This window comes from Rhinopithecus roxellana, chromosome 4 (assembly GCF_007565055.1).
Source record: "Rhinopithecus roxellana isolate Shanxi Qingling chromosome 4, ASM756505v1, whole genome shotgun sequence".
In the NCBI taxonomy this organism is placed as follows: domain Eukaryota; kingdom Metazoa; phylum Chordata; class Mammalia; order Primates; family Cercopithecidae; genus Rhinopithecus; species Rhinopithecus roxellana.
In genome coordinates, this window is record NC_044552.1 from 98,165,642 (window position 1) to 98,191,084 (window position 25,443).

Genomic DNA, 25,443 nt, shown 5'->3' on the forward strand with positions numbered 1-25,443 from the left:
TTAGTGAATGTGATAAGGTTTAACACAATTCCAATTAAGTCAAATTTCTGGTCAGTTATTCATAAATTTGGGGAGTAAAAATAAATCAGAAAATTTACGTACAGTTTTAGGTAAGGGGGAAAAGGTTTAGGGAAGTGTCCTTTGCCTGTGAGGAAAGGATTCATAACTCTTTTATTACACAGGTATCTTCAGAAGGTGCAGTTTCAGTCATTCAAGCTGTAATAATAAGTGTGAATTTTATGTTCTCAGCATTATGTTTAGTGCTATATATGCATTATTTCATTTAATCTTCATTAGAAAACTTTGAAATAATTACTGTTAGTGTACATATGAGGAAATTGAGGCTCAAAGAAGTTATTCGACTTGTCCAAGCTCACATAGCTAGCAAATAAAAGAACTGAGATTCACACTGAAGTCATTTGTGTTTACAGATCACACTTTTTCTAAATAGACCTATATATCTTCTTCTTTTTTTTTTTTTTTTTTGAGACGGAGTCCTGCTCTGTCACCCAGGCTGGAGTGCAATGGTGGGATCTCAGCTTACTGCAACGTCTGCCTCCTGGGTTCAAGCGATTCTTCTGCCTCAGCCTCCCGAGTAGCTGGGACTACAGGTGTGCACCACCACGTGGTGCCTGGCTAATTCTTGTATTTTTAGTAGATGGGGTTTCACCGATATTGGCCAGGCTGGTCTTGAACTCCTGACCTTGTGATCTACCCGCCTCCCAAGTGTTAGGATTACAGGCATGAGCCACTGTGCCTGGCCAAATAGACCTATATATCTTATTTAACTCTTTATTTTGAAAAAACATTCAAACCTACCGAAAATATACAAGAGTAGTAAAATGAACTCCTGTACAACTCTTCACTGGGATTCATCAGTTTTTACCAATTTGCCATATTTGCTACATCTCTCTTTTTCTAATACATATTGTGTATCCATTTCTTTTCGGTAAACCATTTGAGAGTAAGTTGAACCAGTTCACAGTTCAGCAAATTTAGCATGGCTACATTATTATCTAATATATAGACCATATTCAGATTTTCCCAGTGGTCCCAATTCTATCTTTTATAGCAGTTTTTCCCAATTCAGGATCCAGTCTAGCACTTGGCTTTTAGGTCTCTTTAGACTCCTTGAATTTGGAACATATCTTCAGCCTGTCTTAGTCTTTCATCAGACCATGCTTTTAACAGCCCGGCTATTCTAGATGAGAAAACAAGAAGCCCTTGGCCACGGAGGTGGGGAGAGCTAACCTCATCCTTCAGCTGGCTTCTTCAGGTGCCTAGAGAGTGGCCCAGCTGCTGCAGATAGCCACTCATTGTCAGTAGGAAGTGACTGTTGAGGACTGTGTATGTTTCTGTGCCCGTGTGTTTCTGAGATCTTTTGCTGAAAGGCACTGCAAGTGTAAACAACTTACGATTATCACTTTTTGTGGCTTAAAGCCGGTCTCTGTCACTGGCTTAGTTTCTAGTTCTTTCTCAATGGTCACATATGTTTTGGTTTCTGTCCCCATTTAGTCTCAAAGAAGATGGAGCAGGAACCCCCTATGACAAGGAATCCACAGCCATCATAAAGCTTAATAATACAACCGTGCTTTATTTAAAAGAGGTGACAAAGTTCCTGGCTCTCGTTTGCTTTGTCAGAGAGGAAAGCTTTGAAAGAAAAGGTAACTTTTTGGTATGATTTAAAAGAAGCATTAAAAGAAACATCAGACTGCTACTGCATGTATTGTTTGTTGAATGTGGGACAACAGCATGCCCCTCGAAACTTCCAGATGCCAGTCACAGGCCCCCTTGGCTGGGAGGCCAGAGCTGGGTGGGCTCCTGCCCATAGTGTCAGCTTCTGGGCCAGTGAACTGGCCTGCCCTCTAGTGGTGCATCTGCGATTGCAGCGAGGTGGAAGTGGAACCCCATGATCCTCCCAGGGGCCTTGGCATCTCTGCTAGGGGGAAGCTAGCTGGGGCATTGTTGCCAGGCAGTGAATGAAGTCTTTTACCAGGGAGCAGACTCCCAGCCTATATTGAGGGTGGAGGTCTCCACTTTGGTCCACACCTCTAGAAGGTCTTAGGTAACCGTGTGATCTTTTGTTCTTCCCATGTAAAGGAGGGGAAAACAGGTGGTTTGACTTCTGTTCAGCCTCAAAATACTTCTTAAATCTTCAGAACACGGGGATGGCATCATGATTCCGAAAAGGGAAGACCATGAATATACTTAACTACACCGAATGTTTTTTTAGGATCAAATTCAGTTTTATTTTGAAACAAAAGCAATTTAAACTAATTTCCCCCTTCTATAATATCTAAACAAAAGTTACTAACAAAAGTCCCTAGCATACTGATGTGGCTAGGGACTTTTATTAATAACAGGGTATGGTTTACTAATTTGTTGGGTTAAAAAAAAACTCCAACAAATAATTAGTTACATATCCTGAATATGTAATAGTAACATATCCTGAAATAGCCTTTTCCTCCTATATTATAAGCAATATAAATCCATTAAATTAAAAATGCTTTGAAAATTTAGGAAAGTACATAGAATAAAACCACCATCTAGAGCTAAACCCATGTTAAATTTCTGGAATTTTGTTTCTTCCTTTCTCTTTTTTTTTTTTTTTTTTTTTGAGACAGGATCTTGCTCTGTTACTTAGGCTGGAGTGCAGTGGCACAGTCACGGCTTTCTGCAGCTTTGACCACCTGGGCCCAGGTGATCCTCCCACCTCATCCTCCCATGTAGCTAGGACCACAGGCACATGTCAACACACCTGGAATTTTTTTTTTTGTAGAGATTGGGGTCTCACCATAATTCTCACCTAGGCTGGTCTCAAACTCCTTGGCTCAAGGGATCCTCCCACCTCGACATCCCAAAGTGCTGGGATTAAAGGAGTGAGCCACCTCGTCCGGCTCTCTTCCTCTCTTATTTCCTCTCCCTCCTACCCTCGCTCCTTTTCTCCCTTCCTTCATTCCTTTTTTTCCTTCCTTCCAACAAAACTGGGGCCATATTGTCTAATATAGTTTTATATTCTAATATAGTTTTATATGTATTTCACTTATGTATGTAATGACATTTTCCTAATTCATTGGCTATGAAAACATAATTTAGATTGTTTCTTTTCATCAGAAAAATAATAGATTCTTTTAGAAAATTTAGAAATATTTAGCAAAAAAACAATAGTTATCAATGTTTCTCATTCAGGTAACATTTCCTGTATACTTTTCCAGTCCTTTCTTGCGTATGCATTTTCTAAAAGAACTATGATAGATTGCATGATGAATTCTACTTTATAACCTTCACTTAAATTATTACAGACATGTTTCCAATTCACCATCTTTTTTTAACCACATCATTTTAATGATTGTATTAGATTCTTCTGTTTTCAGACATGTATATTGTTTCTAGATTTTGATGTTATAAATAATACCATTATGACCTCTTTTGCACTATTTATGTGCATCTTTGGTTGTTTCCTAAGGAAAAATTTCAAGTGGAATTACTTAGATCAAAAGGGTAGGCCCATTTTGGGGGCTTCTAATGCATATTACCAAAATGTTCTTCAGAAAGATTTTCTGGTTTTATGCTGCAAAGAGAATATGAATACTTATTGTGCTGTGTTCTTATCAATATTGGGTATTAGTATTTTTAAAAGTTGATAATTGAAAGCTGGCATATTATGTGAATTTACATTTTCTTGCTGCTTAGTGATGTCCTGTATTTTTCCTGTTTGTACCATGACTGACCAAATTGCTTTTTGTGTCCTTTGGCCTCAAAACTTTAAACTAATGGTGTTCATCTTTTACTCCTTATTTTCATCTTGCTAGAAACAGGAACAGATTATATAATAGATCATGGAATTTTAAAGATAGACAGGAGGCCGGGCGTGGTGGCTCAAGCCTGTAATCCCAGCACTTTGGGAGGCCGAGACAGGCGGATCACGAGGTCAGGAGATCGAGACCATCCTGGCTAACACGGTGAAACCCCGTCTCTACTAAAAAATACAAAAAACTAGCCGGGCGAGGTGGCGGGCGCCTGTAGTCCCAGCTACTCGGAGGCTGAGACAGGAGAATGGCGTAAACCTGGGAGGCGGAGCTTGCAGTGAGCTGAGAACCGGCCACTGCACTCCAGCCCGGGCGACAGAGTGAGACTCCGTCTCAAAAAAAAAAAAAAAAAAAAAAAAAGATAGACAGGAATACACCTTGTTTCACCCTCTCATTTCACAGATGATTTTACTCAGGCCTAGAAAATATAAATGACTTTCTCTCAATATCACACCACCACTTTATGGCAGTCAGGGCTATAAGTTGCTGGCCTCAAGTGATCCTCCCTGCTCGGCCTCCCAAAGTACTGTGCTGTGCCTGGCCTCCTGGTGTGCCTGGTGCCTGGGCATTTTACTGTGCAGCTAGGGTTGAGAACTCCTGAACCAGAGAAGGATGTGGGGCCTTATGAACTGTAGGTGGGGTGAAGAGAGTGTTTATTTTGTTTATGTCTCTGTTCACATATTTTCAAAAGCTTTTCATGAGGGTTGAAATAGCAAACACTGTTTATGGATGTTTACTGTTTTTAAAAAGTCTTAGTTGTGAACTTTTACTTCTTAAAACTCCAAACACAGCAAGATTACTGTTACATTTTGAAATGTGCAAAGATATGTTAAGGTTTGTCAAGAACAATAGGGGCGGGTGCCAGTGGTTCTTGCCTGTAATGCCCGCACTTTGGGAGGCCAAAGTGGAAGGATTGCTTGAGCCTAGGGGTTTAAGACCAGCCTGGGCACCATAGTGAGACCTCATCTCTAGAAAAAATTAAAATATGAGGTGGAAGGATTGCTTGAGCCCAGGAGGTTGAGACTGCAATGAGCTGTGACCGAGCCTTGCACTCCCACCTGGGTGACAGAGTGAGACCCTGCCTCAAAAATAAGAACAATAGGATATGTCTTAAATTTCCCAAGTTGAGTATTTCATTGTACCGTTCTCATTGAGCCAAGTTCTTTTAGCTAAGCTTTTTAGGACATTTTGTTGCACATAAAAGTAGAGAATCTTGAGGCTCTCACATCTCATATTCAAATTGCCATTTAAAAATCGTTCATTTGCTCCCTTGTTTTTATTACTTTTCCCGTTGGCTTGTGTCAGTAGTCTTTCCTTGAGGAAATTGACTGCTGGTTTTACTGCACTAGTGGTTCACTATCTCTGCAGAAGCAGTAGAGGGCACTACTCAGAGGTTTTCCTACTCCTGGAAACTGAGATGGTGCCCTCCCCTTGCAGTTAGTTGTATAACTAGTTTGAAGAATTTAATCCTTGGCTGGAATCCTAATTCGTCCTTTGGACGGGGCTCTAGAAGCATCCCCTGATAGATAGAAGTAATTGTTGGGCTAGTTATTTTAATAAATTTAAAGATAGTAAATAGAACTGACCACCTTATCCTAATTGGTGTAAACATAACGTTGCTCTCAGGACTTACAAATTACTAGTAATGATGAAAAATGCACTCCTCAAGACTTTGGATTATCTTTTATTCTATTTTTTGTGTCACTGATATATTTCTGAAAACACAAGAAGATTCTCTCCTACTATTTCTCCACTTAAAATACTTAGTACTGAAAAGCTGAGTATCATTGGTTGTTGAATTTCTGCTGGAGTTGGTGAGATGACTGTTAACACTCTGAAATTAGGGGCTTCGCTTTCCCTGGGGCTTATGAGAATGGTTTAAATATAATAGATACTCAGTAAATACTGATTGATACACAGCTTTGGGATTCCAAGTCAGGGTCTGCCTCTACTCAGAGTCAGTCTAATAATGCCCTTTGGGGAGACACATTTTTCATTACAGATTTCTCTTAATTGTAAGAAATCTTTAATTCTGAAAGTTTGAAAAAAAAGTTCAGTTCAGTGGTTCTTTAAATCTTTTAGGGTCCTAGGAACCTTTGGAAATATGGTCTATGCTCTGGAACCTTGCCTCAGGAAAAATTTTCCTTCCCAAGACTTTGCCTATAATTCCTAAAGGTTTATAGCAATTTCTGAAAGCCAACTGCAGACATCCCAGGGAAATCTGTGGTCCTTATGCTAAGACCATCCTCTACTGCCCCCTACTGGCTTGTCCTGGCCATGGGTCCCATGAAAATATGGAGATTATTTCTACGTGACATTTATAAGTATTTTTGTTCTCTTCTCCAGGGCTAATTGACTATAATTTTCATTGCTTCCGGAAGGCCATTCATGAAGTTTTTGAGGTGAGAATGAAAGTAGTAAAATCCCGAAAGGTTCAGAATCGGCTGCAGAAGAAAAAGGGAGCCACCCCTAATGGGGCCCCTAGAGTGCTGCTGTAGGTGAGGTTTCAGGAACAGCTTTTGAAACCAGACCCTATCCATGAGACTGCTGCGCCATGTTGCACTAAAGGAAGAGGAAGAAGGAGATTGGGACACATACCATGGATTTGTTGTTAAAAAAAAAAAAAAAAAAAAAAAATTCCTGCAACCCTCTTGATCTTGTCTTTTATAAATAAAGTAAGCACTTTGAAGCAAAAAACTTGTATATTAACAGTGATGTGAAATCCATTGTCCTTTCATTACACAAATGTAAACTTTTATGGTCTGTATTCAAAAAAATCCCATGTAAGAACTGCCAGGAACTGTACATATTTTGCAGTTTTTCATGTTTCTCATTGAATTGAACTTTGATAAAACAACTTTTCTAAGCTTTTTTTCTGTACTTGGTGTCAAGGACATGCATACTGTAGTCCATATCTATATGGCAATCAGAAATTAATCAAAAAGTGATGCATTGGTAATGACTTTTTGTAAATTTGGAAATCTTTGCTACCAGTTGTTGAGAAAAATCATTTTTCAATGGAGCTGGAACAGATTGGAGCTACAAGCTCCAGGAGCAATAAGAACTGTCCCCTATTTATAATGGGTGTAAACAGTTTTGTAGAATAATGTTAGCACCAGACTTACCTAAAGATTTCTATAGTGGTGGCTGTGCTTCCCTGCTCAACGGTTTTTATGAAGCTCTTTACCTCAACACACATCTCTATAATCACTTTGTACAGAGAGGTTATTTCTTTTTGTTGCATTACTATTCTTTTGAAACTTTGGGACCAGATTTCCAAAATGGTGCCGATCACTGGAGAGAAGTAAGAATGTCACTGAATTGCAGGGTTTCTGGAGGCTTTTCTGTACCTGCCACCCAGGGCTAAAGTAACATCAGAGGCCCAAACTTGTCCCAAAAGTATATGATTGGCAACTGCAGACTAAAAAACATATATACAATTCTGGAATTTCGGCCCTGTGCGATGGTCTGGTGTGTGCTGCATTTAAAGTGCTTATTCAGAACCAGTTCTTTATTGCTCCATGACCATAGTGAATAGAACAAATTGCAGATCCCCGCCATGGAGTTCAATCCTGTCAGTCACTTCTATCATCTCCACATCTCCTTCTCACTGGTGATAATGTGCCTCATGTACTCCACTTGTTCTCACCTTATGAATGAGCCCAGCTCAGCCTGCCACCAGCATGCTCTGCAAGGCTGAAGAGTCATCCTGAAGACCCCTAAAGGTCAGTGGGAAAAGGATGGCTGGAGAGACATTACAATTAGCTGTGTAATTGTTTCTGTGAAATTCTTTCACTTACGTTTACTTCAGACTAACAGGAAATTAAGAGTCCTAAATCTACACCTATGCTAAATCATTCCAACTAGATTTTATGTGCTTCTCCAGGGTTAGCACCCTAAGGCATGCTTGTGGGGAATTAGAAAATGAGATTTTTTTTTTTTTTTAAAGCAGAGCCTCCTAAGAACATCAAAGTTGGTCCTAGCAAAATATATAAAGTCCCTAAAGCAACTTATACTTGAAACTTTTTTTTTTTTTTGAGGGGGCCTCATTCTGTTGCTTGTGCTGGAGTGCATTGGTATGATCATAGCTCACTGTTACCTCTTGGGCTCAAGGGATCCTTCCACCTCAGCCTCCCTAGTAGCTGGAACTACAGGTGTGCACCACCACGCCCGGCTAATTCTTAAATTTTGTTTTTGTAGAGACAGGATCTCACTGTGTTGCCCAAGATGGTCTCAAACTCCTGGCCCCAAGCAATCCTCCTGCCTTGGCCTCCCCGAATGCTGAGATTACAGGCCTGAGCTACTGCGCCCAGCCTAAACTTTCCCACTTCTCTCTGTGGCTTCTTTCCAACCTTTCTCCTTCCTCTCCCCAAGTCCTGTTTCTTTGAAGCTGGTAACTGAATTTAAGATGATATCTGGTTGGGGTTTAAGGTTTGAGCCTCCCAAGGGTCTGTGCATTTTGAAAGGAGATTTCTAAAAATAATTAAGGTGACCTAACTCCTTTCCTCCTGATTCCTACTCCGAAACCTGGATGGTTAGGAGCCCAGGGCTCCCTAATCTCCAGAGCTATATCCTGTTGGACCTTTGCCAACAGACCTGGCACTTATGGGCTATTGTTATAAATCTAATTCTCTAATATTTTTTACATGTTGTTTCACTTTGAATAAGCAAATGAAGAATCAGCTTTCTAATATGACTTTATCCTCAAGCTAGAGACACTAGCCTATTTGGTAAATCACACATTACTTAGGTATATTTATTACTATAACCAGGTGGAGCTTCCATGTTTAAGCTGGGTATATGATGGGTTTTTGTTAAAATGTGCCTTAAAAAGCCTATTACTTCAAGAGCAAATGATTCTTTGGGGGAAAGGCAAAAAAATTCTATGACATAGGGCCCAAGTTCATGGTAGTAAGTGCACTCTTTGATTAATCACACGCTAATATAGATTACTGCCTCTAACTTTGTAAGTGTGGCAATGACTTCCTAATTAAAGAAAGATGCAGGAGTTATTTCTAAGCATTCAGTTTTTCAAATATGTGTTATTGGAAATGTCTTCAAGTCATTTTGCATTGTATTTTTGATATGGGAGGCAGCTTATTGCAATGTGTATGGCCATGTTTCATTCTCAAATTTAATTCTATAAATACGAAGCCTAAATACATGGCTACAGCAACTGCACTGGAACAGTTTTGCCTGGTTTTAGGGATTGAGAACTTGCCTTGCAGGTTTCCTTCCTCAAAAGCAGGGCAGTCCTTTGCCTTTTGAGTCAATTAGAACTTTTACATAGAGGTGAGACTGTGAATTATTTTGGTTATTTTCAGTGATGTAGATTAGTGTGAATGACCAGGGTGGAATGTTTTTGAAGGAATATAAAGCAAAAACCGGTTGACATTCACAAACTGTTCTTTTGTGAACATATTTTGGACCCTTAAATATGACTAAAATCATAGCAATATTGTTACATACGGGTTATATGCCAACTCTGAAATATACTCTGGAAAAACAGCCAAATTGTCTTGGTTATTAAAGTATGGTATGCACACAACTTGTACAGACTGGATGTAATTTGTAATCAGGTATAGCTCATGTTTTACTTTAAGCAGTACATCACTTATAACCATTGTTAAGCCATGGCTTTCAGGAATGTTAACTGCCAATTTAAAAGCATGTGTCCTGGGTTCATGCTTTGATAAAGCTCTCATTTCAAGTGTATTCATAACCAAGCTTTCTGGGAGCAGAATGGTCTCTTTGGTGAAGAGGAAGTACAGCCTTTCCTGTTTCTGAGGTTGCTTACCATACATGTATGTCACTGTTTCATTGGCCCTGTTACATCCATTTGGTAAAATTTATTTGTCCTGATTAACCAGCTCTCCTTTTATGGAAATGATGAAAAATCTCACTACTTTAATTTATGGTTTTATTTTTAAACTCTCTTACATCTCCACATTTTTGATGGGTACATGCCAGTTAGGGCTGTAGAACTGTTACTTTAGTAAACTTCAGATACTAATTCTTGCTGCTGTGGCCCTAATCCCCTAGTCATATGGAAATCCTTTTCCTAACAGTTCACCTTATCATTCTTAACTTTGCTTAGTAAGATTCCATCCTACAATGACCTTTTTCAGATCCCCTAGGAGTTCTCAGAGAGGGGCTAGCATTAGATGTTATATCTCAAATATGAAATCCTGTTTCTGATTGGAAAACCTGATCTGAAATAATTATTTCCAAGATTTTACATCAGTAGTGATGTCGAACTTAAGAGAAAGAAAATTTTGTCTTCAACAGAAGTATTTAGTAGTACTAGATACTGATTGAGTACACACAGTATGCCCCGGGCACTGCTCTGAAGTACTTTTGCATTACTAAAATTCATAAATCCAAGAGGTAAGTACTGTTACCATTTCTGTTTTTCAGACGAGGCAACCAAGGTCAAAAAGATGAAATAATAACTTGCTCCAGATCATATAGCTAGTAAGCCCACTCTCCCAACTACAGCTGTAAGCAGCTTCACCAAATGTTTTTAAAAAATACCTTCCTTAGAGGGGCACTTGGAGGATTTGTCTGGTGGACTAAGACTATGAGGTATGCCATTTGAGGATGCAAAAGGAGGGCGGTATTCAGGAGAGTCTATCAGAGCCCACCAGATTCATTGGAGTTTATCCACCTAAAGTACTACATTACTACATGGGCGTGAATGCTGGCATATTGAGAAAGAAATACCTATTCTTACATGAGCTCCCCTGACATATTTATAGAACCAATAGGAGCAGTCTTCCAAATGTACTTCACCCAGAGAAGAAAGTCAAAGATCATGCATTTTTATTCCTAATCCATTAAATAACTCTAATGCTGAAGATGGTATTAAGTGTCTAAATATCTAAAGAAAATGTAAATACCTTTTACAGACATTTGGTTTTCTAATAGGCAATAGTTATATTTCAAGCTCAGAAAATTAAGAGAGAGTAAGCCTTTGGTCTTAACTGTATTCAACTTTTTACCTTGAGATTTCAACATGTGTAAAAAAATAAAATACTGATCTGGAATAAAATCCAAAAAGGTATGTTTCCATCCTAATTCTTTTTCGACCTTCAGATCTATATCTTAAATTGCAATTAGCATGCCTTTGCTAGAATCTTCTATAGGTGAAGAGCCTCAAATCTAACATGTCTGAAATTGGCTTCCTGCTTGCTAAATCTCCTATGATGGTGTGACTTTCCTCCCTGTAGTTCTGCCAGACACTTGGGCCTCATTCTTGACTATACCCTCCCCTCCTGTTCACCTGCAGTCAATCACTCGGTTCTTTCAGCTCAGCCTTACAAAGATCTATTGAATCTGTTCTCCATCTCCTCTGCTGCTGTCTTGGTTTAGACCACTATCTCCTTTTACTTGGATTTTAGTAGCTTTTTTTTTTTTTTTAAGAGACAGTCTCATTCTGTTGCCCACGCTGGAGTTCAGTGGCACGATACCAACGAACCATAACCTCAAACTCCTAGGCCCAAGTGATTCTGCTGCTTCAGCCTCCCGAGTAGCTGGGACTACAGGTGTGCACCACCACACCTGGCTAATTTTTTTTTTTTTTTTGTAGAGATGGAATGTCGCCATGTTGCCCAGGCTGGTCTCAAACTCTGGGGCTCAAGCGATCTTCCCATCTTGGGCTCCCAAAGTGCTTGGATTATAGAAATGAGCAACTGCATCAGACCTTTTAGTAGCTGTTTAACAAGTGTCTCTATCCCATCCGTTCATACACCCATCCATCCATCCACCCATCCATCCATCCTTCACACAGACCCCGAGTGGCCTCTCTGAACCACTACAATTCTGACCTTCCTTGCTTAATACTCTCCAGGTCTGAAGCTCTCCATGACTCCTAGATATCAGCCCAAATTCCTTAGCAAAGTTCATAAGACCTGCTCCCTGGCCTTGCTGTATCTCCGGACTTGTTTCATTCTCCCGCAATGTGTTGAGGACAAGCATGCCCAAGAGTGTAGGGTAAATAAAAGGAGCCACGAGTTTTGATTATTTTGTCAATAATCATTGCTAAATATCCTATGATGGTGTGACTTTCTGAGAGAAATTAACAATGTTCTTTTATCCAACAGATATTTATAGGGTTCCAATTATATTCCAGACTCTGTGCTACTGAAATGGCTAAAAGGCAGATACTGGAGATAAAAGGATTTTAATATCTAAAAATAATGAAAAATAAACTAATTTTTGATAGGCCCTTATAGATGTCAGTTTTTAGAACTGCACTTGTGTAGGACTTTACCATTGTGTGCAGCAGAGACCATGGATAATAATAGCTAACATCCAAGAAATTGAGTTGTCCAACCAATAGATCAATAGCTATATTTACCATTAATTTAAGACTAAATAGAAGTAGGCTGTAAATTGGAAATGTTTATTGATGTGTAGTGCTTTTCCTTGTAATTAGAGGTGAATTATCTTAAAAGTAGGAATTTTTAAATGTTATTTTAATATTCATACTTTTCCAGCTTAATACATTTATGACATCAATGTCATTTCCAGAATTAGATTTAATAAAAAGTTTATTTGGCTGGGCATGGTGGTTCACATCTGTAATCCCAGCACTTTGGGAGGCTGAGATGGGCAGATCACGAGGTCAGGAGTTCGAGACCAGCCCGGCCAACATAGTGAAACCCTGCGTATACTAAAAATACACAAAATTAGCCAGGTGTGGTGGGTGGTATGTGCCTGTAATCCCAGCTACTTGGGAGGGTGAAGCAGGAGAATCGTGTGAACCCAGGAGGTGGAGGTTGCAGTGAGCTGATATCATGCCATTGCACTCCAGCCCAGGCGACACTGCGAGACTCCGTCTCAAAAAAAAAAAAAAAAAAAAAAAAAAAAAAGTTTATTTTACTTTTCTACCCTTTTCAATCTGTTTGTACCAGGGAAGTATTAATAAGAGTGTTGCCTAAGAATGTTTATATTCTCTTAACATGTCAGTAGAATATGTGAGAACAATATTCTCTTAACAGTAGAATATGTGAGAACAATCTGATGGTAAATGCAGAACTCTTTCACATCATTTAGAATTTTGAAAGACTGAGTGATTTTAAAATGTGTCATACTTGGCCAAGAGGTCCTCAAAAGACCTACTTTTATCATAAATTACAGTTAAGTTCAGGCAGTGATTTTATTTCAGTTGTATCATCAGTATTTTGCAATAGTCCTGGGAAAGTGAAAATATAAGCTCTAGTAGTCTCGTTCGTGATTTTGAGATACCAATTTGGAGTACCATATTATTCTAAGGAACAACTTAATTCCATGATTTAAAAAAAAAAATCCAAAACAACAGTAAGAACAGTGCAACAAATATTTACAAGTCAACAGTCTTTTCTTTGTAGAATATTACATTTATGGTTTCAATAAATGATCTAGCAGTTAAAGCTGAGATGAAGTGTGGTTCTCATATTCAATCTTGAAAAACTAAACCATCTTTAAAAAGCAGAACATCCATGTGAACCCATGCCTGAAGCCATGTTTGAACGCTATGTAAAATTGCCCTGGGACAGAACTGTGGTGCACCTTTGTGAAATCCATTTTAAACTTGTTATTGTGAGCAACAATAAATACAGTTCACATTGCAAACTATCACACACTCATACAAATACTACTGAAAAAAAAAACTTACCAAGTTATATCCTTTCCACATGCAATGCATTCTGGCATTTTCTCTTTCATTTGCTTTTTAAAAAGGTCTCACAATCCACTAATGAGTCACAACCTGTGGTTTGTAAAGCAGTGTTAGAATGAACCCATTGGCCAGATCAGAAATATCTAAGGATTTTCTTTCCAACCTAAAATAGTTTCCTTCTCTGTTAATTAAGAGATCTTAACAAATGGGAAATTCTGAGTCAGTTCTTGAATTTTTCTTTCATTTGATCACGACTTTCTAGTGTTTACTACAGTGGTTTTTCTTCTCACTGCCATTCTTGGGTATTTTTGTATGCTGGGTTGATTAAGGGTAAAGGTTGGATGGGGTTGTAGGCCTGAGAGGATCATTTTTATTATAGACTCTATCCTTGACTATAATATGATAGCGTTACATGGAGTTTAGTGACTCATGAGCTCATGTCTAACTCCTAAGGGGTCCTTTGTTAATTCAGATGACATTGGTCTTATCTATCATCAAGAATCCATGAGTTTGCCCTTTTGTGCTATTTTGAAAGGAAGCTGATCCAGCGACTACACTCAGGAGGGTGAGGGCATTAACTGGTGTCCAGCTGCCTGAGACCTTGCCCATCTTGCTTCCTCAATCTTTACTAATACGCTTCTGGGGCCAGCAGTGTTATTCTATTCTTCCAAAATTGAGTCATGAAACCAAGCCCCCACTCATGAAAGGCCAACTATTAACCTCAGTCCCATGCTAACCCTCATCACCACATGGAGAATTCCATTCCTATAAGCTGCTTTTGTTTGCCTCCTGCTTTCATTATTACCTAAGTTCCTCAGGCTCCTACGTAGTTTTCTCTCCTCTGGCTTTGCAGAGAGCTAAGCCCTGTAGTATTCAACTTTCCTCACCTAGATAGCCAATAACCTGGAACTAGTTCTGGCCTTCTCCCAGACCGCTTATAAAGTGGCCTTGGTAATGAGGCTTTTGCTTCTCTTCCCTGGGAAGCAGTACAGTAAAGGGAGACCAGTCCTATGTATCTTTCCATCTCAGTGGGAGAGGAAGGAATTCACTTAGGTTTATAAGATGCAATAAACAGCGCCAACAATACACGTAGTACTGTTTCATTTAATGCTCTAGGCCCATATTTTCCAAAGTTACCTGATTTTATGAATCATCTAGAGTGCTTAAGGATGCAGATTCCCAATCCCATCCTGGTCTCCTTGAATCAGAATCTCCAGGGAGAAATACAGAAATCTGTATTTTTAAATAACGACCCTAGACAATTCTCATAATTTGGGAGACACAGTTTTCTCTGCAGTTGTTTAAAAGGATGGGGAGGGGAGATGGTGGGGGATTAGGGTTGCAATCACCTAGGGGAGCTTTCTTGCATCCTCCACACCTACATACACATCAATACCCCAAGTGTTAGTATTTTTTCCAACTTGATTATGCAGCTTTAAAAGTCTACATTATTTAACCTATCATTCAAATGTAAACTTTTATGAATGTAAATAATTTTAAGTCTATTTAAACCATTTATTGATTCAGCATTTAAATACTCATTTACATGTAATATCACAAATTATGCAAATGGTACTAATTTAGAAAAACTGCTTTTTCCTCAATAAATTTTATTCAAATACTTCACATGCATTGTTTACAACTGGGTCTTTCTCATCACTGAAACAACATTCTGAGTCCTCTAACAGTTCCCTCCTAGTTATCTAAGGCAGAGCATGCCTTACATTGAGTCGAATGCTGTCAGTGGAGATTTTACTACATCTCAAGAACTATTTGTTAAACATCAGAGTTTTTTTTCCTATATATTCATAATCACCACAAATAAGTACTTCTTGTATTTCTGTGTTCAATGATTATTTAAAAGCCCACTTAATGATCTCCAATACTTGTTATCCAAGGTCATACCCTCAGGAATAATTAATAAATATGTCTTTGCCTTTTCCCCCGATTTTGCTAGGTGACCTTTGTAAGATAGAAAACTTCTATTGCTTGTGGCCCTTTCAAGACTTACTGTCTTCCTGAAGAGTATTTTGTTCAAAAAGGACAAAGACAAAAACACAAGATGACTCTCTTTTCTGAGAAATGATATTTTTGGAAAAATTTTGCTTTCCATTCTGCATATATGATATATATTACTATTTAATAGCATCTGAGCATCTGTACCCACCCCTCTCCCAATTTTTTTTGTATAGAGACAGGGTTTCACCATGTTAGCCAGGCTGGTCTTGAATTTCTGGCCTCAAGTGATCCTCCCACCTCCACCTCCCAAAGTTTTGGGATTACAGGTGTGAGCCATCACGCCCAGCCAGCATCTGTACCTAAACCCAACTTGAATTCCCCAGAGAAGTTAAACTGGCCCCAGTATTTTCTCACAAGATGCTAGAAGGCAAATTGTGGCATACCTATACCTTCTGGTTGTTCAGTGCTGAAAAAAGTACAGGACTACTTTTAAGAAGTTGACTTCTTTTGAGAATGTGGTTATCATTCAAAGTTTGTCTATAATTGTAACTTGGGTTTTAATGGGAAGCGGTGTAGTACTGATTGTTCTGAAGACATTAATAATATTGTCGAAATGCCCCGTGGCTGCAGAATTACTTTAAGAATTTCATAAATCATGTATATGCTGAGCATTGTCTGGAGACTGAAGAATGTTTCTCATATCTATGACATTATTTTTTGGAAGTTTGTAGATGCCATAATCGTGAATAAAATACAAATTTGTTTAAAAGTATTGAACTCAGACAATTCTTGACTTTTGAAGCTGAAACTACTCCCAAGGAAGAGCAAACTTCTAAGCTGTTCAGGTTAGTTTGCTGGTGACCAAGTTTCATCAATCAGCAAGTGGCTAAAAGGGGTCCAGGGAATGACAAATTGGGATGACAGGATATGCGACACAAGAAGAAAGGTAGAGACAGAAGGACAGCGCTTTGCATAGCTATGAGGAGAGGACTCAGAAGGATGGAAGAACACACTTTCGAAGCGGTTGGCAGCTGTCTGCCAGCACACTGCAGTGCACACCATTTTCTCCCCCAGAAAGGACAGTTTTAGTTGCAGGTGTTTCCTTTAGAGCTAAACTTAGAAAATGAAATAACTTGCTGGGCGCAGTGGCTCACGCCTGTAATCCCAGCACTTTGGGAGGCTGAGGCGGGCGGATCACGAGGTCTCGAGACCACCCTGGCTAACACGATGAAACCCCGTCTCTACTAAAAATACAAAAAATTAGCCAGGCGTGGTGGCGGGTGCCTGTAGTCCCAGCTACCAGGGAGGCTGAGGCAGGAGAATGGCGTGAACTCAGGAGGCTGAGCTTGCAGCGAGCTGAGATCGCGCCACTGCACTCCAGCCTGGGCGACAGAGCGAGACTCCGTCCCCACTCCCCCCCCAAAAAAAAACCAAAGAAAAAAAAAAAAAAATGAAATAACTCAAACTCATCAGTTCATCAGAACTAAGGAATAAGTATTGTAATTTTGTTACTAATTTTTAAAGCACCTTTAAATTTTGAGAAAAACAAGATGCAGTCTATGCAAATACAGCAAAAGCCACAATACTAAGCAGCTTTCTTTTCCTCATCCCTAACACCAAAAGTTGAAATTTTGAGAGAGATAGATAATTCAAAGCTATGGTAGCAAATTCGGTCTCAAAGAAAAGACGAATTAAGAAAGCTACGCTAAAAATTACTTTAATAATGTTGCAAACAACTATTTACTATTTTATTTAGAAAACACTTCTTTGCTTACTTATAGGAAAACCTTTTAAAATGAGAAATGGTACACAAGTCATCTGGTGAAGGAACCTACTAAACTAGTATTCTAGGCACTCTACTGTATTTCAAATATATTTGCTTGATATCGCTCCATAATATTTTCTCCTGAAATATATTAGAAAAGTGTTAAAATAGAATGAACAAGCAAGACATATCTTGAACATAGCAGAAACTGAGAAGAAAAAAAAAAAAAGAAGCATTTTCTCTCCTAGATCTTCCAGCCGGCTGCCAGATGGTAAGCAAAAGCGTAACTATTAGACCTGCAATGCAGTAAGGTGCCGAGAGCTCCTTCCTGCCTTTTTTGTTCAGGTAACCAGAGTTTAAACTTGTGTCCCTGGTAATAACTAACATCTCCATTACATTAATACCAGCTACATCCCCATGGGAAAATGTTCCATGTTTCTTATTAACCAATCCCAAGGGGAAATCCTGGGGGTAAAACAAGAGAAACAACGATAGTAGGTGTTTTTTTTTTTTTTTTTTTCTTTTCTGCAAAAAATAAAAAGTATTATAAAGTATTCAAGGTAATTAACAAAAAGTTTACAATAAAGTCTATATTTGATCTTAGCCAAAAGACTGAGAAGCAATGCAATAAAGTCTATATATGGCTTTCTATTTTTCTTTTTTAAAATTTTACTCTCGGAAGACATTGATGTAAAATAAGCCAACTCACACTATCAGTTTAAGTGATAATAGCACTGCAACTGGCAAAACAAGTATGGCAGATATTTTATATATAGAAAAGTATAGGCCGGCCGGGCGTGGTGGCTCAAGCCTGTAATCCCAGCACTTTGGGAGGCCGAGACGGGCAGATCACGAGGTCAGGAGATCGAGACCATCCTGGCTAACATGGTGAAACCCCGTCTCTACTAAAAAAAATACACACAAAAAAAACTAGCCAGGCGAGGTGGTGGGAGCCTGTAGTCCCAGCTACTCGGGAGGCTGAGGCAGGAGAATGGCGTAAACCCAGGAGGCGGAGCTTGCAGTGAGCTGAGATCTGGCCACTGCACTCCAGCCTGGGCCACAGAGCGAGACTTCGTCTCAAAAAAAAAAAAAAAAAAGAAAAAAAGAAAAGTATATATGGTATAATGGGATATCAGTTCTTAAAATACCTATGCCTTATAAACAAAAGCTCAAGGTAAATACACCAAAATCTGTATCATGGCCTTTTCTAAGCAGGAGGATTATGAGAGATTTGGATTTTGTTCATATTCCACATATTGAACAACCACTGTATTACTTTCATGATCAAGAAGAAAATCATTTAAAAAAATGTTTCCAGTGCTAAAGAATATGTGTGTGAACCAAGAATAGCTTGGAGGTTCTAAGAAGCATATCCTTTTTTCAAATAGTGGAAAAATCAAATGACGCAAAACAGCCTGATTCCTTTTTAGTGTAGCAAAAAAACCCAAGTTTCAGAGTCAGAAGACCTGGACTTGAATCAGGGTTCTTTCATTCTCTAGATAAGTCACTGAAGCTTTTTTTGAATAAGTCATTGAAGCTTTCAGAACCTTTATAAAATATATTTCAAAGTATTCAAACCAAATCAAGAAATAGACAAAAATCTAGAAAAATTCCTCTCATTAACATAAAAAAATCATATGCCAGAAAGATAATAATCTGTAGTTGAAAAAACTGAGAAGTAGATACTTGATTTCTCTGAGACCTCAATTATCTTCATCTGTAAAACAGGTATAAATAATTGGTGCCACCACTTCCAGGGCTGTTGTGAAGAATAAATGAGTTGATGTTATGTCAAGTGCCTGATACACAATAGATGCTAAAAACTATAGTCCAGACCTTGCACAAGGTCTGGTGGGGAAAGGGCTTGCACTTCAAACAACTTCTGGTTCCTAACTAAGGAAAAGATGAATCACACAGGTCAAGGATTGTGGTTCTAAGATGTTTTCTAAGATCCTGAAACATTTTAAACCTCATCTTTTGTAATTTTTGTTAGCTACGAAGTCGGCTTTAAGGATTAAAAAAATCTTGAAATGAAAAAAAAAAGGAGTTTTCCTTAGGATCATCAAAAGTAAAGAAAAATTACCCCAAATTTGATCTGGGATTGAACCTTTACCTGATATAATTTGTAAATTTTTCTCGGAAGAAGTAAGTGTTCTAGATTTAAAAAATAAGTAATTTTTGGATAAGAAATTTTCTGGGGAAATGAGCTCCCTTCCCACCCAATGTCAGTCAAGAATTTAGTAACCTTTAAATAAAATTACTCTTCTCTTTGTGTCTTTCCGAGACATGCTCTATCACCCAGGCTGCAGTGCAGTGGCACCATCATGGCCTACTACAGCCTGCTCCTCCTCTCCCATCCCCCAGAGCTCAACTGATCCTCCCTCCTCAGCCTCCAGAGTAGCTGGGACCACAGGTACATATGCCCAGCTAATTTTTGAGTGTATGTATATTTTTAGTAGAGATGGGTCTCACCATGTTGCTCAGGCTGATCTCCAATTCCTGAGCTCAAGTGATCCACCCACCTTGGCCTTTTTTTTTTTTTTTTTTTTTTGAGATGGAGTCTCATTCAGTCTCCCAGGCTGATCTCCGCTCACTGCAACCTCCACCTCCTGGGTTCAAGCAATTCTCCTACCTCAGCCTCCCAAGTAGCCGGGATTACATGCGCGCATCACCACACCCAACTAATTTTTGTATTTTTAGTAGAGACAGGTTTTCGCCATGTTGGCCAGGCTGGTTTCCAACTCCTGACCTCAGGTGACCTGCCCGCCTCAGCCTCCCAAAGTGCTAGGATTACAGGCACGAGCCACTGCACCTGGCCGGCCACTTATCTTTTCTCTGAAAATGTCTCTGCTGAGAGAAATTTTGGAATTGGCTTTGATCTTGGAGCATGATTGTAATTAAGCTTTGATATATGCCCATAATTAAATTGTTATTGTTGTTAACCAAGGAAGGAGAGATTGTTATTCCCACTGAACCAGTCCAGTGGGAGAAGAGCCCCAGGGAGCAGAGGAGGTGGTGGGGGCTAAGGGAGAGCCCCAGAGGACAACTGCACCCAGAGATTGATGGACCTGGAGTCTGAATAGCAAAAGGCTTCTAGTACTCAGCTATCAAATAGGAGCGCATTATATACAGCACCTGCTTTGCAGGCCTTGCTGTGGTAGGGCCTATTGCACAAATTAGGGGTTTTTGTAGAGCCGTGGTAGGAGAGGGTGTCAAGTGTTAGATATATCTGAAGATTCAACACAATGAATGAATGAAATAGCATTGGAGTTTGGTTTTGTTTGCATATCTCAGCCAATCAGATTATCAGTTTACTATACAGAAAACAACCTCAGGGAATGGTTTAAAAGATACCATCTAATTTTAGATATCCTTCACTTTTTTCCTCCCAATTTCACCAAGAAACTCAGATTTAGATTAACAGTAGAAAATAAATCAAATTTAAGAGTTTTATATCTTTATATAACAGAATAAAACTTGCCCAACCTGATTAACCCTTTCTATCCGCCCCACCTTCCCAACCCCTCCCTCCTTTCCTTTCGTAAGGTAGGTCCCTACTCCTTAAGTCTTTTGAACTCAGTCCTCTCTCGATCCCACACATTGGACAAGGAAGCTGGAAGTGTGTCCTTTGAAGTTTGACCTTTCATATTTTTATGCTTTCCCTCAAATTCAATGTAATTCCATTTTTTTTGACAGCTTTTACATCTAAACAAACTAACCAAAAAACCCAAAACTCCTGCAATGCCTAAAGCAGCGTCTTGCATCTAACACACTACCCAAGAAAAAAAACTGTTATGAATATCCAACTCCAGCCAGAGCCGTGACTCATGCCTGTAATTCCAATACTTTGGGAGGCCGAGGAGGGCGGATCCCTTGAGTCCAGGAGTTCGAGACCAGCCTGGCCAACACGGTGAAACCCTGTCTCTATCAAAAATACAAAAAATTAACCGGGCGTGATGGCACACACCTGTGGTCCCAGCCACGCTGGAGGCTGAGGTGGAAGGATCGCTTGGGCTCGGGAGGCAGAGGCTGCAGTGAGCCAAGATCGCTCCACTGCACCCCAGCCTGAGCGACAGAGCGGTGACACCGTCTCAAAAAAAAAAAAAAAAAAAAATCCTATTCCATTCCCTTATCACTGGCTTTCCCCCTCCTCATTTAACTCCCGCCCCCCGCAACAGCGACTGGATCTAAAAACAAAGCCCTTCCCAGACCCCGCGGGACCGCGCGCGGGCAGCCGGCTGCGGACACAGCTTTGCAGCTGGAGCCCGGCGCCCTCTCTGAGCTCTCCAAGGCCCGGGGATCCCGGACTTCGCCTACAGCGGGTAGGGCCGGAGCCGCTTCGCGCCGCGCCGTTCCTCGGTGAAACCTGCCAGCGCCTGGGGACGGACCCCAGAGGGTCTGGCGGAAGGTCGGTTTCCGGGGGCCGGGACGAGAGGACTAGGACGCCGCTCGCTCCTGCAGCTCCCCAAGCCGACTTCGCGGGGCTGGCGGCGGCTGGGTAGGGACCGACCGCCACGAAGCTACTGCCACGTCAGGGCAACTTCACAAATCCCGGACGAGGGCGGGTGACGCAAGCCGGGCGGCCGCGACGGGGCTGGGCCTGCGGCTACCGGAGGAGGCTGACCTCCAGCCCGGGCGCCGGGTTCAGCGACGCCCCGGCCGGCGCCGGTGCCTGCCAGGCACTCAGGGAGGCGGGGGCGCAGCGGAGGAGGCGGCGCCATCGCGAAGCCAGCGCCTCGCCAGCACTCAGCCTTGCCACCCGCCCGCAGTCCGGGCTGGACTAGGCGGCATTTGCCGAGGCTCCTCGGCCAGGCCCTGTCCGCCTGAGCCGCGCTGAGACCTGGGCAGCGGCCGCGTGGAGAGGAGGTGGCAGCTGCCCGGGAGGCCGGAGCCAGGCCAGCGACCCGCCATGGAGACCCGCTACAACCTGAAGAGTCCAGGTGAGCAGGGCTGGGGCCCCTGGGCTAGGAGGGCGGAGTGACCCTGGACCCCGGGGCGGTCGCCGCGGTCCCCTCACGTCTGGCACCACTCGCGGCTCAGCTCCTGGTTTCGCGCTCTACGCGAGACCGCCGCCTGCCCGGGAAGTGCAGGCCGCAGGGCGGGTGGCCGGGTAGACGCCCGCTGCCAATCCCCCGGCCGGCCAGCGCCCCGCAGCACCCAGCCTCCCCCTTTTCTCGTCTTCGCCCGGTCCCGTAGAGCTGGGTGAGAAACTCATCCCTGAGAACAGGTGTAAAGGTGATGTGGGTGGGCGATAGTCAACAACCCCCTCGCTGTACCTGCATCCTGAACACCGTCGTTAATTCCCTCCCCGTCGCTGTCACTGGACTCTGTTAGCCGGCTGATTTACTCACATTTGAGGAGTTGGTCGTTTAAACATCCTATTTGCAGCACTTGGGCGAATGCGATTACAGACGTAAAAGGAAATGTTCTGTAACTAAACCAGTTAACTGTAGAGCTAAAGCAAAACAAAACAACAACAACAAAAAACACCTCGTTGAGCCCTGTTCTTGAGAGCTAACCTTGATTTTTGCCAGACTGGCTAATATGAAATATATCTGTCTTCAGTCGTAGCGATTCCTTTCCTGCATTTAATGATCCTGCTTTATTTACACAAGCAGTCCCAGCAATACTAGCCTTTACTTTCTGGTGCATTATAAAGATAAGCAACTAGCTTTCTCAGCTTAATGAAACAGGCTTGACATAATCATTGGATCCTCTAAATGGTATTTTTTCTATCTGTACCTTGACACATTTTGTCAGGAGGAAGAAACTCCACAGTTAACTCTGCATGATAAACTCTAGGGTATTAGTGATTTCACTAACTTTTGCGTTGCTTAACATTTCCTTCCAAAAAAAGCTGTTTCTCAGTAGGAATTAGCAAGACGAGCATCCTTTTGTAAAGAGTTGACATTGTGAATCTTTCGGTTTTTTGTAAGGTTTCAGAATATGCAAAAACCCCAGAAAAGCCTGAGGATATTGATTGGAGGGAGCTTTGTTAGCCTGAGTGCTGTCAGGCTAAGAAATGTCCTTAGGTGACCAAGTGTGTAGAATTGGTCATAATATTTTAGGGGCCACTGACTCCTTAAAAAATCTGATGAAGACCTGCCACGGTGGCACATGCCTGTAATCCCAGCACTTTGGGAGGCTTGAGCCCAGGAGGTGGAGAGCAGCCTGACCAACATGGCGAAAGCCTGTCTCTACTAAAAACACAAAAATTAGCCGGGCATGGTGGTGGCGCACTTCTGTAGTTCCAGCCACTCGGGAGGCTGGGGCAGGAGGATGGCTTAACCCAGGGAGGCCGAGGTCAAGTAAGCCGAGATCGCGCCACTGCACTCCAGTGTGGGCAACAGAGCGAGACTCCATCTAAAATAACAAAAACAAAAACAAAAAAATAAAAACAAAAAGAACCCCGGGGTGGGGAAGGAGGAAGAAAAGACCAAAGAGAAAGAGGGAAAGAAAAGCTTAATTTTTAAGGTAGATGGTAAAATGATTGAATTCTTTACATTGTGGTAGATTTAACTAGAACTGTTTGGGTAAAAATGTATGATGGCCTCCTGGTCACATGGTTCCTTAGGACAGCAGAGGTGGTCAGTGAAAGGTCCAGAGGATAATGCACATGTGAGTAGTAGTGCAGTCTGGAATGGAGAACTGGTGGAACCCAAGAGATTGTTGTCAGAAAACATCGCTCAATTTCTATAGGTTAGACTTAATACTTTGATGATAAGTTTTTAAAATTCTCCAGAATTTTTTACATTTCCAAAGTATGTCAACTATTGTCAGCTGGTTGAGCTTTGGTTGACATGCTTCTAACTGTGTCATAAATTGCTTCCTTTTTTTGGTTTCATTTCCTCAAAGATAGTGTTGCGGTTCTAAAAAAAAAAAAAAACAGTGCTTCTTAAAAATCTATTTTTGTTAATGTGTGAATTATTTGGAGTTCATGGAGAAGTTGAATTAGGTGAGATATGGGACTTATTGAAAATGCTGGGAGGCATCGTGAAAATACTTCCTTCCTTTGCTTTATTCTCAGTCCTGTGTTATTTTTAGAGTAGTTCCTGTGTGAAGGGGAGCAACTGAAAACTCCAGTTTCCTGTGTATGGCAGGGTGCACACACACGTAAAACACCAACCAACCAGACAAACAAAAAAACAACCACACAATCGGAGGGACATAATCTTTTACTCTTTATCTGATGTGGGATTGTCTTTGATGTATGAGTGGAAAGATTAAGTGAAGACAATACAGATAGTTGGTTAAGGGCCAGTGTACTAGCATGTGGATATAGTAAATTTGTTCATGTCATAGGTGGGGAAACTTTTTCCTTTATGGTTTTTTTTGGAATGGATTAGTGATTGTGGATAGAGCTGTTGTGTAGGATCACCTCAAAGCCTCTGACTAACCTGTCAGTAGTTGTCTATGGATCAATTTACTTGACCCGTGTTTGGGTCTGCTCTAGCCAAGGAAGAAGGGTCTTATAGTACAAAGTGAGGAGATGTGTATAAAGCACCTCTTTTGGCAGCTTCTTCATCAGGGGGCCATTGACATGTGCAGCAGGTGATGGGAGTATAAGAGACTGGTGCAAAAGTACCCACTGCCTCCACCAGAAGGAGGATGGCTTAACCCAGGGAGTAACCTATGCATGGCATTGGTGTCAACTGCACCTTCACACTAATCCACTCAAGATTTCATGTCCAACTCAGACCCTTCTCCTAAGCTATAGATACACAGAACTTATGGTGATTCAACATCTTCATCTTTATTTCCCATGAAGCAAAAAAAATCTTTACAAGTATAAAGACGAAACTCATAGTTTTCTTCTCCTCCCCTAAACTTGCAGTTTACCCTAATATTTCATATCCCAGGGATAGACAGCACTCAGGCACCTATGAGAGTCATTTTTTATTTCTTGGTCAGCTTCCTTGCTCCATCCCTGCCTTGAAACACACAACTCAATACACACACACAAACACATATGTCGAATCAGTCACTGTTGTCACCAGATCAATTAAAACAAAAAATGATTACCCCTCAAATTGAAAAATTTTCAGTAGCTTTCTGATAGCTGTCGATAAAGTTCAAAGTAAACTGCTTAGCTTGGCCTAATGATTGACCCTGGCCTTCCTCACCAGCCTCATTGTCCACATTCTTATGCTCTTTTGCATTTTCTTTTTCTTTTTTTTTTTTTTTTTTGAGACAGGGTCTCCCAGCCTGGAGTGCAGTGGTGCCATCATAGCTCACTACAGCCTCAACCT

General features: G+C 41.0%; 2 protein-coding genes and 1 long non-coding RNA gene across 3 annotated transcripts in view; 2 read left to right on the forward strand and 1 right to left on the reverse strand.

Moving 5' to 3' along the window:
- The window catches only part of RRAGD (Ras related GTP binding D), a 46,426-nt gene extending 37,076 nt beyond the window's left edge, over positions 1 to 9,350 (forward strand). Inside the window, exons 6-7 of the mRNA XM_030928399.1 lie at positions 1,516 to 1,664; positions 6,156 to 9,350. Of these exons, the coding sequence (XP_030784259.1) occupies positions 1,516 to 1,664; positions 6,156 to 6,307 (301 nt within the window). The 3' untranslated portion in view covers positions 6,308 to 9,350. The remainder of the gene's footprint in view (positions 1 to 1,515; positions 1,665 to 6,155) is intronic.
- LOC115896848 lies at positions 1 to 22,572 on the reverse strand. Its single transcript, XR_004056739.1, has 3 exons — positions 22,471 to 22,572; positions 13,468 to 13,560; positions 1 to 216 (listed from the first exon to the last, which is right to left on the reverse strand). It is a non-coding gene; the product is annotated as an uncharacterized LOC115896848 (long non-coding RNA).
- UBE2J1 (ubiquitin conjugating enzyme E2 J1) overlaps positions 21,780 to 25,443 on the forward strand; it is a 25,882-nt gene continuing 22,218 nt past the window's right edge. Inside the window, exon 1 of the mRNA XM_010357766.2 lies at positions 21,780 to 22,134. Coding sequence (XP_010356068.1) covers positions 22,104 to 22,134 — 31 coding nt within the window. The 5' untranslated portion in view covers positions 21,780 to 22,103. The remainder of the gene's footprint in view (positions 22,135 to 25,443) is intronic.